The sequence below is a fragment of the Coffea arabica genome, chromosome 11e, assembly GCF_036785885.1.
Source record: "Coffea arabica cultivar ET-39 chromosome 11e, Coffea Arabica ET-39 HiFi, whole genome shotgun sequence".
Classification (NCBI taxonomy): Eukaryota; Viridiplantae; Streptophyta; class Magnoliopsida; order Gentianales; family Rubiaceae; genus Coffea; species Coffea arabica.
Window position 1 is genome coordinate 18,913,930 of NC_092331.1, and position 11,568 is coordinate 18,925,497.

General features: G+C 41.5%; 1 protein-coding gene across 1 annotated transcript; it reads right to left on the reverse strand.

Annotated features, from left to right (window-relative positions):
* Positions 1-2,736: 2,736 nt before the first annotated feature.
* Positions 2,737-3,891, reverse strand: LOC113719399 (uncharacterized). The gene has a single exon (XM_027244609.1). It carries the CDS (start codon positions 3,889-3,891, stop codon positions 2,737-2,739), a length of 1,155 nt encoding a protein of 384 aa, XP_027100410.1.
* Between the last annotated feature and the right edge of the window lie 7,677 nt (positions 3,892-11,568).

Sequence of the window (11,568 nt, forward strand, 5' to 3'; positions counted from 1 at the left end):
GCGTGATGCTGGCAAGAAGGACAACTAAGGACCATGACCTGGGCATCCACCCTCATGGTGGGCCAGAAATACCCAAGCAACAAAACTTTTTTAATGAGCATTCTGTAGCCGACGTGAGCACCACAAAGTCCCTCGTGTATATCTTGAAGGATTCTCTCGCCTTCTTCTGGCTTAATACACCGCAGTCATGGGCCGAGGTATGACCTCTTATATAGGAGGTCTTGTCAGAGAGCGTACCGAGCTGCTTTACGCTGAAACTTTCTCGATTCAGCTCGGTCATCAGGGAGCTCCCCCCGACTGAGAAATCGGATCAAGAGGCCCATCCAGGTGTCACCGGGGCAAACGGGGCACACGACTTCTTCTAAGTATCTCGGCTCGGCTAAGACTTCCACGAGTACCGACTTGTTCAAGTCAGAGAACGAGGTGGAGGCGAGCCGAGAGAGGGCGTCAGCTCGTTTGTTCTGCGACCGTGGTATCCTTTGGATTTCGAAAGACTCGAAGTGTGCGATCAACTGGTGGACCTTGGCAAGGTAGCGATGCATGACCTCTTCTCTAGCCTCATATTCACCCAATATATGGCACACGACGAGTTGGGAGTCACTGTAAATCAAGATGTGCCCAGCGCTGAGTTTGCGGGCTAGCTGGAGTCCGGTAATGACTGCCTCGTATTCGGCTTCGTTGTTAGAAGCAGCGAAGTCAAACCTTAAGGCATATGAGCACACCTCTCCCTAAGGGTCTTCGAGGAGCAAACCTGCTCCACTATCCTCACTGTTAGACGAGCCATCCACATGCAGAATCCATTGCTGAGGCTCAGCGGTGGCCGGGATTGACTTATTCACCTCATCGAACGTGAGTTCGGCCAAAAAATCCGCCAGGGCTTGAGCTTTGATAGCCGTCCGAGGTTCGTAAGACAGGTCGTACTCTCCCAACTCAATAGCCCATTTAGTAAGGTGTCCGGAAGCCTCCGGCCGTGATAAGACTTGCCTGAGAGGTTGGTCTGTTCTCAGACAAATGTGGTGAGCTTAGAAGTAGGGTTTGAGCCTGCGGGCAGCATGGATTAAGGCCAGCACGAGCTTTTCTGCCTGGGTATACCTGGTTTCTGGACCCCGGAGGACTCGGCTGACATAATAGACTGGTATTTGTACACCCTCCTCCCTTATCAGCACTGCGCTTACTGCTTCGGCCGCGGCAGACAGGTACAAAACAGCTTGTCCCCTGGCCGAGGCGAGGTAAGCGTTGGGAGGTGGTGAAGGTATTCTTTTAATTGCTCAAAGGCCTGTTGACATTCTTCAGTCCAGGAGAAGCTGTCGGCCTTCTTGAGAACCTTGAAAAAAGGTAACGCCTTGGAGGCTGACAGCGACAGGAACCGGTTCAGGGTTGCCAACCGCCTTGTGAGCATCTGCATCTCACGGATGGACCGATGTGGAGATATTTCCTGGATCGCTCTCACTTTATCTGGATTAGCTTCAATGCCTCGACTTGAGATGAGGTAACCCAAAAATTTTCCCGAGGTGACCCCAAAGACACATTTCTTGGGATTTAACATCATTCGCGTCTTTCGGAGGACCTCAAGGACCTCTTTCAGGTCAGAAATGAAAGTGCAGGTCGTCTGATTTTTAGGAGAATGTCATCCACATGGGCTTCGACATTTCGCCCGATCTGGGACTTGAAAGCTTAGTTGACCAAGCGTTGATATGTGGCCCCGACATTTTTCAGTCCGAAGGGCATGGTGGTGTAGCAGTAGGTGCCTTGGTCAGTGTAGAAGGCCGTATTCTCCTGGTCCTCTGGATTCATTCCGATCTGGTGATACCCTTTAAAGGCATCAAGAAAACAGAGGATCTCATAACCCATTGCCGAATCCACCAGAGTGTCGACCTTGGGCAACGGGTAGCAGTCCTTGGGGCAGGCCTTATTGAGGTCGGTAAAGTCGACGCACATTCTCCAAACTCCCGTGTCCTTCTTCACCATGACCAGGTTGGATAACCAGGTCGGATACTGAACTTCCCGGATTATCATAGCGGGCAGGAGCTTATCCACTTCTTCACCTACAGCTCGGCTGCGCTCAGGGCCGAGGTGCCTCCTTTTTTGCTTGACCGGGCGTGCCTGAGGGTCAACGTTCAACTCATGTACCATGAAGTGATGTGGGACTCCTTGGACCTCATCTGCGGCCCAAGCGAAAACATCCCGGTACTCTCTGAGAAGATCCACCATACCTTCCTTAACTGGGCCGGGCAGGCAGTTACCGACGCGGATCGTCTGATCCGGACTCATGGGGTCCAGGGAGACCACCACCACCTCATCTCCGGCCTCTAGTCTCTGGGGCTTCTCAGTTTGCTGCGGATCGAGGCAATCTATCGAAAGGATGTCTGACCTCTTTTCGGATCTTCTATCAGAGGTCGATGGGGAGGCCGCTTGTAAAGTGGCGAGGTAGCACTCCTGGGCAGCACAGACGTCGCTGCTTACCTCGGCGACCCCCGCGGGGGTGGGGAACTTAAAGCTCAGGTGGTACGTAGAGTACACCGCTCGTAAAGCGTTAAGCGTGGGTCGGCCCAGGAGCAGTTTGTACGAAGAGTCGGCCTTTACTACGACAAAGTTGACGGGGATAGTTCGGCAATGGGGGTAACGCCCCACGGTTACCGTCAGGGTCACCATCCCTTCGGGATGCACAACGTGTCCCCCGAATCCTACAAGAGGAGTCCTTACCGGGGTCATGTGTTCCCTGGCCAACTTGAGGCTCTAAAAAGTACGGGGGTACATGACGTCCACCGAGCTCCCTGGGTCAATGTAGACCTTCTTAATGATATAATTGTTGGTGAGCACCTCAATCACCAAGGCTTCATGACTGCTCAAGGCAGCAGGGACGGGATCGCTGGGTCCATAAGAGATCACTTCGGACAGGCGGGAGCTCGATTCGGCCTGATCCGGGTTAGCCTGCCAGTAGGTCCTCTTCCGGAAATTCTGGCTATCTCCTCTCGTCGGACCTCCGGTAATTGTATTGATGACCCCGGCTATGTTGGGTCCATACCCTAATCCATGACCTGAAGATCCGTCTCGGGAAGGCCCTTTTGTCTCCTTAGGATCCTCTGGAGGCCTGCAACTGCTTCTGGACGTCCGCCTTTCGTCTTGGCGTTGATCACCCCGGCTGTCTCGTCGGGGTTCATTACGTTGCAGACCTCCACCTCGGTGGATGAACTGCTTCAGGTGCCCCTGCCTGATGAGGTTCACGATCTCCCTCTTGAGATCGTTGCAGTCTTCGGTTTCATGCCCGATATTCCGGTGATACAAACAGTAGAGGTTCGAGTTCCTCTTATTCCGGCTGCCGAACATTTTGGGAGGGGCCTTCCCGAGGTTGTTCTGTTCCATCACGGACAACACCCAGGACCGAGTAGTGTTCAAAGGGGTCAACTCGGACTCGGGGATGGATGCTTTCCCCTTGGAGATTCGGTCGAACACACTGCGGCGGTATCGGTTAGGGCTTTGGAAGCCACTCCCTGCCCCCACTTCACTTCGGCCAGCCTCTTTTCCCCTTCGGGGATCGGTCCTTGAGCGGGTGGTCTGGACCTCTTTCTTCATGCGGTTGAGGTCTTCGGCCTGTATGCCCTTCTCGACCTTCAACCACAATTCATGGAGTGTGCGGGGATACTTCTTGTGGATCCCCGTATTGAATACTCCGACAACGAGCCCATGGGTAAAAGCAGCAATGGTGACCTGCTCATTAGGATTAGGTATCTGCACGCTTTCTTCGTGGAACCTCTGGACGTACGACCGAAGTGATTCTCCCGGGTTCTGTTGCATGTTGAACAGATAAGCTGAGGTCCTGGTCGTAGGTCGGGAGGAGACAAAATGGTGAAGAAATTTCTCCACTAATTCCCCCAGGGTTGAAATGCTCATAGGTTCTAAACCCTAGAACCATTTTCGAGCTGTCCCCTGGAGGAATACTGGGAAAGCCCGGTATATGACGGGGTCAGGGATGCAATACAGGCGGAAGGCCGAGATGAAGGCATGAATGTGGTTTTCAGGATCACCTCGGCCATCGTAAGATGGTATCGAGGGGAGCTTGAAGTTGGGAGGAAGCCTCTCCTCGTTAATGTCATCCGTGAAGGGTGAAACCCTCTAGTAATCCACCCCAACTCTCTCCATGGGTCGAGGTTCCTCAGGTCGTCGGCCCAAGAGCCCTCTTGACAATGACCTGGTTAGGGAGGCTACCTTAGAAGTGGCCTTGGAGAATGCTTTCTTCGAAGCACTTCGGCTCAAGCGCTTCCCGTCGGAGTCTTCCTCGGACGAACCTTCAGGGGATCTATCCGACTTCCTTTTAGAGGACTCGGCCTTTTGCTTGCCTTGTCTCATAAGATACCTCCCTAACTCCTCGAAGATGTTAGGGTTCTCGGTCACAAACTCAGCCATACGGGTTATGGCTTCTTCGTTTGCGGGCTGGGTTCTTGGGGACTCCTGCCCTTCGAAAATATCTTCTTGCTGAGTCGCATTACTTTGCTCAGCGCCAATAGTGAGAGCTTTTCTGCTCTTAGAACGCGTAGGCTTCATCCTCTGATGTCTTCGCGTTCCCACAGACGGCGCCAATTGAAGAGGTGAATTCTGACCGGCTGGAGTGAACCGTGTGCTGGTAGTGCTACAGCTGGAAAGGTCACGGCGGTTCTGGTCACCTGCTTAGGTTACAAGAGGGGCTAAATCCCCCGGTAGAACTCCGAAGCTTAAGTCAGTTCGGAATTGGGAAAATAGTTTAATAGAAGAGAGAATCAGTGTATGGTTTTACCAGGAAATTGGTCATCCCCTTCTTCAGTAGAAGCTTTGAGTATTTATAGAGGATGGACAGGAAAGAGGGACTGCTGGCACGGGTCCCTAGAGATCTGCCAGGGGCAGAGCATCAAGTTGATGTGATGGGCTTCTGCAAAAAGGCGCGCCGGAACAGTTGTCAGAGTCAGGCGGCACATGTCAGGGCAGCTTTATCAGAAGTGTCAGAGGTGTCAGAGGTCATGTCCCACAACTTCGGTGGTCAGGTCTCCATACTTTACTTCGGCCTTATGATAGAAGATCTTGGCCGAGGTGATAGCTGGGCCGAAGTCACGGCCCCGAGGGGACTGCTCAGGCGGGGGTTCCAAGAGTGCCACTGGGCAAAACCCCAGCACTATCCGAGTTGGAAATACCCTCCTCACTTGGCCGAAGTCAATGGCTGAAAACTTTTCCAGAATGCTTGGCTAATTTTGTTTTTTGACTTTAGACTATCGAGAGCATGGCTAAACAGGTGGCCGAAAGTTGAAGCCTAATTTCTTGTGAACTCAGTCCTTTCGGATGGCTGAGGGATGCAGAAAGTGCTTGAAGCTATGGCTGAAAGAGTTCGGCTGACTTTGTATTCTCCAAACTTTCGTGACAATTCACTTCACTGTTTTGTAAACTCACTTTCATCCAATTTAAGTCAGTTTAACTCATTTCAAAGACTTAGAACATCTACATGGCACTTCATGAACACCATTAGACTGCAATCATTAGTTTGTTATCATCAAATCTAGGGAACCAAGTCGTATTGAGCAACATTCTCCCTCTTTTTGATGATAATAAACCAATGATGCTCAAGCAAGGATAAATCATAACATCAATCAAGCATCATTAATGAAGTATCATTTTTCTAAATGACAACATCAACCGTGCATCATTTTTCTATTGCCTCTTTTGATATCATCAAAACGAGGGCTGAAGACATCAAAATTCACAAAGTTGACGGCACATACATAAGGAGGTCATGTAGAAAATCAGGCTACAAGTAAGGGCAGCATAGATATAGTACATACATTAACTCCTCCTGAAGGTAAGACTACTTAGAGAATGTGAGAAATAGTAAGAATAAAGATCACTTAGAGAACACATATGAACTTAGAGCACATAAAGTAAGCATTAGTATTAAATAGTGAGAAACTATTTACGAGTGACCAATGGCTATTTTTGTCTTGAGAATAGAGAAGGAACATACAAAATCCTAGAACTCCTAAGGCTAAACTCGGTTGTGCGTGTGGATGATGGAAGTCTTAGAGGACACATCATGGTTGAATTCTCGCGTACGATTAGCTAACAATGTTTCCTTGGAATCCATTTGGAATGATTGTACAACTTCTTTTGCAATGTTTTGAACCTAACTGATTGCTTTTTCAACATGAGCGACACCTTCAAGAGTGGCTTCACAAGTTGCAGCTTCGGGTTCCACATGTGTTAGGCCAGGAGAAGTTGGAACAGATATTTTACCCTCAGTTTGCTTAGGCTGCTGATTAATCTCTTGTTCATCCTCAATATTATTATTTGATTAGGCTCATCTGAATCAGTCTCACTCTCGAATTCCTCAGGTATGCTTTGTTTATAATCTGAATATTGTGATTGAGCTCCGAAAGATATATTTAACAACTGGTTGTACTCAATACAATCTATCCTCTTTTCTAATCTCTTAAGCTTTTCCAACTACCTCTTTTCAAGCTTAGCTTGCCTTTTCTTCATTTTCTCCATTCGTTGTCAATTTTTTGAAGATAGAAAAGAACTTGACCAGTGTCTTGGGAAAAGGGAAGAGATTGTGGTTGTAATGGAGTACTAGAAAAGGGAATACGGGAAAAGTGAATAGAGGTAGGACCACTAGAGGAAGGAGGATTTGGTTGCTGAGAATGAAAAGGGGAAGGTAGAGGAGTTTTACGAACAAGGTACTTGACTTTCGTCAACCACTCTCTTTTGTAGAACTTAACATGAAGAGACTAAATACATCTATTTTAAAAAATTGTCTTTGTGATAGCTTTATCCGTGAGAGAAATTTTGAAGTGATAGGACATATGAGTTAGGAATTTTCCAAAAAAAGCATGTCTCAACGAGTATCATTGATGCAAGAGAGTATGTACTCACATATGATGAACCCAAAATCTATAGAAATTTCCTTCATAACATAATAAAACAAATATAATCCCATCCTATTTAGTTCACCTCTATGACCATGAGTGGGAACAACAAGATTACAAATAATAGCCAAAATGATATGATAAATAGGATCAAGATAGGACAGTTTAGCTTTAGCAGCGAATGTAAATGAAACTTTGAAAAACTTTTTGAGTTTAACTATGTCAAATTGATGAGCTTTATTAGCCCAAGTACCATAGAAGAAGAATCTAAACACTCAGGTGATTCTTTGGGCTTACAAAGAAACAACAGATTAATTACTTTCCCATCAAAAATCACGTCAACACCATTCTTAATTACTTTCCCATCAAAACTCATGTCAACTACAGTATTTTTTTTATTCCTTTAGTGATAAAAGTTAATTCATTTTCATCCATCTCTACATCCTTAATATTAAGGGAGAATGAACCCTTTTATTCTTGAGAAGTTTTGAGTGCAATACTTCTCTTGACTCTAACTTCTTCCTCATCTTGCACTTTTGACTTGAGTTTCAACTCATAAGAAGTTAATGAGTTTACAAGAGATTCAATAGGCATAGAATTCAAGTTTTTTGCTTCTTCTATGGCCGTGGTCTTAGTTTCCCAATCATTAGATAAGGTATTCAAGATCTTTCTATTTTTCTCATTCAAAGAATACTCTTTACCAAATACTTTAAGATTCCTAATGATATCATTAAATCTATAATACATCTTATTAATATTCTCATATAGTTCTATTTTGAAAGATTTATATTTGGTGACAAGCCAACACTTCTTTTGTTCTCTAACATCATCACTACCTTCATGACTTTCTTTCAATTTATCTCATATTTCTTTAATACACTTACAACTTTTAACTCTAGTAGATTCATTAGCATCCAAAACATTACACAAACATTCATTGCCTTTGCATTTAAGGTGAGATTAGTCTTATTTTCAACAGTTAATTCACTTCTAATTTTAGATTTGAACCTACCCAAATCTATATCTAAAATAGTGGCTTCATAAGGACATTCATTTACAATATACCATAATTCTATGTCAATAAATTGTAAAAATATTTTCATACGTCTCTTCCAACTAACATAGTTCACACTATTAAATATAGGTGACCTAGTGATGGATTGATCCTTTAAAAATAATGCAATATTGGTTGCCATATCTATTCCAAAACTAGTTGAACTCAACTCTCTAGAAGACCAAACTCCGATACTAATTGTAAGGTCCCAAAACAAACTAAGAAGGGATGAACTATGCTGACTAAAAAGCTAAGCAAGTGATAGCAAATTTTCACCTAATTGTACTAGCCAAATTAACCTAAGTAATCACACACTTATGCCAATAGAAAACAATAAAGTTGAAGCAATTAAAATTACACAATTGAGTAACTTAAAAGAAGGCAACAAAATAAAAGGAATCGCAAATTGATTTATAGTGGTTTGGCACCCTCTTTGATACCTATGTCCACTCCCAAGCTCTTCCAAACTCGAAACTCAATCTACTATTGTGTTTCTTCAAGGTTGGTGAAGCAAACCAATTTGTATATAGAAGGGCTCACCATTTGCTCACACTAAACTCACTGTACTTGAGTCAAAGGATTTTACAACTCTCAAGCTAACCATCTCTAATTCTACAATTGAATAGTCATTGTACAATGAAGATCACAATACTACTTTTCCACCGCACAAGGATGCGAGAGTACAAAGAACGGAGTATTTTCCATGAAAATCACTCAAGGAGAGTTGTATTTAATGTATGCAAAACTTCTTTAATGTTCTAGACTTAAGGTATTTATAGGAGACCAAAATCTAGTAAAAAAGGCTCTACATTAAATGTAGAATAAACTAGCAATTGGACAATCAGGTTGGCCTAAATTTCTATTGGGTGGTCAAAGTGGCATCCGAATTCTGGTTTATTGTGTTGAGCATCATCATTTTGGATGGCCGAAGTATTCCTTAGTGGTCAAAATTGGTGACCGAAAACTTTTCGACAATGCTTGGCCAATTCTGCCGTTTGACTTCAAACGACCAAGAGCATGGCCAAACAGGTAGCTGAAAGTTGAAGGCTAATTTCTTGAGAACTCAGTCCCTTCGAACTTTCGAGGGATGCAAAAAGTGTTCAAAGTTGTGGCCGAAGACATTTGGCTGGTGGATGATTGTCTTCGGGCATCCAAATAGGTCAATTCTTTTGCAATTCTCCGGACTTTCATAGCAACTTCACTTTACTGTTATGTAAACTCACTTTGCATCTAATTTTAGTCACCTTATCTCATTTCAAAGGTTTAGAACATCTGCATGGGACATTATGAACATCATTAGATTGCAATCTTTGGTTTGTTATGATCAAAACTAGGGAACCAAGTTGTATTGAGTAGCAATACAGGAAATAAATGTGAGAAGAAAAAGGGAAAATAAAAAAACTCTCTGCTATAGTTTGGAATATTTTTAGAAAAATAGAAAATATAGTAAAAAAATATTTTTTTTTATTTTTTTAACCATCTATCTATTGGTGTTCCAGCCAAAAAAAACATTTCAATTGGCGCAATTTTATACAATATACAGTTTTTTTTAAAGCTTAAGTCAGGTGTATACTAACAATATATACACTATCACAATTGAATCCATGACATATATATACAAATTAGATTTCAAATTTAAATTTTGTATAATTATCATTCATCTAAATATGATAGTGTATATACTATCAGTATATTAAAGATTAATCTTTTTTTAAATACTTTTTTTCCTAATAGGAGAGGAGTGAGATTTAAGAGTAGGAAGGGAAGAAGGGGTGGAGCCGAGCCAAGTTAAGCTTTTCGTTTTCGAGCTTGGCTTATTAAGTTATCAAGGTGAGCTTTATCTAACAAGCCAAAACTTGTGTTCAAGTTTGATTTATTAAAATTATCTTGAATTCGAACTTGAACTTGAATTCGACTCATATGATATAAAGGAGGAAAAAACTCAAATTTGCTTGAATATCTTAAAAAATATTATAATTCAAAAAGTTTTACCAATTTAATTAGCCTGTTAAATGAGAAACTTTTCATCAAATATAAGACAGTTCCCAACTTTTTAAACAATACAAAATCCTAAGCAATCAAGACAAGATAAATTTACATAATCACAATGAAAAATTAGGAATGCTAGTTTGAATGTATAAACGAGTTTATACAAACTATTTGCAAGCCGAGCTCATTTTGGAAAATGAGCATAATTTGAAGTTCATGCCTGGCTCACTTAGTTAAATGAACGAGTTGAATTCGAGCTCATACTAACTAAGCCGAACTAAGCTCACAAGTAGCTCGTTCATTTAACAACTCTAAGAAGATAGTATTTGAAAGTCCCGAGACCTCAGTTTTAGCTAATAGACCGAGACCTCCATGGCAATTATTTTTAAATGCCATTTAAGTTTATATTTATTTTATTTAGGCATATACTTGTATAAGCTCTTTTTTGAACTTTTTATAATGCATAATTTTTTTTAAAAAAAAAATTAAATGTATTGATCTCTTTATTTAACTTAGAATTATGACAAAATGGTCAAATTTTTTTCTTTTTAATTTTTTGAAACAGAAACATTATTTTAAAAGCACTAATTTTGAATTTGTGCTAAAAGTACTTTCTAGACTAAAAGCTCTAATTTAAATTTATGAAAACATACTTACCAAATATTTTAAAAGTGTTTCTATCATACTGTAGACACCAAATTTTGAATAATTTGTGTGTGGCATCTACTTCATGATTTTTATTTTAGATCGCTTGCATTTAGTTCATTATTGTGTGTTTTGCATTTTTAGTTGTTATTTTATTTTAGTTTTATTCATTTTGCCCTTTTAGTTTGTCTATTCATTTTTATTTTGTCATTTCAGGGTTTTAATCACTTTTAAGTTTTAGATTTTAGTTTTTAGTTTTTTTAGTTTTTAAGTTTATAGAGTTTTTTGAAAGAAAAGAAAAAATCATTTTAGTCATTTTGTTTTTATTCAATACTTTCTTGAAAAGAAAAATGAAAATGAAAAATCATAAAAAAGGAGAAAAGAGAAAATTAAAGAAAAAGAGAAAAAGAAGGAAAATTCAAAAAAAATAGGCTTTAGTTGGATTGGAAAAATGAAAAAAAAAAAAGAAAAAGGAAAAAGGAAAATTTGTTCACAAAAATATGTTTATTTCTTTAAATTCAATCTTTGAGCATTTTAGTTATTTTTATTAAGTTATTTTGAGGAAAAGAAAATGAAAAATTGAAAATTAAAAAATAGCCATTTTTGTTTAGTGTTTTGTTTAAAATTATTTTTGTTTTGTTATAATTATTATTACCTGGTTTGTGTAATTTTGTTATTATTTTATCATTTCTGTAATTATCAAGTTGTATTAGTTTTCTTGAAAAAAAAAAAAAAAAAAAAAAAAAGGGATCGTGGCCTGCAAGCTGCATTTTTGGCAGCTTGCAAAGGGCTAACTTCGTACGTGCCATTGAAGGGCAGGATGAAGGCAGAGGCTGGCCTTCATCCTGACCATTCAGTGGAGGGTTTAGTAGCCTTGAGTCCCATATAAAAGCCAAGGAAAGAGGCAGCCGAAAAAGAACCAACGGGGAGATTCTGGAAAACAAAAGCAAAAAGAAAAGAAACGAGGAAAAAGTGACGGGCAGAGAGTGTGAAAAG

Excerpts from the sequence above, each read along its gene's own strand:
- LOC113719399 (XM_027244609.1), bottom strand. The coding sequence starts at position 3,891 with ATGAGCATTTCAACCCTGGGGGAATTAGTGGAGAAATTTCTTCACCAT.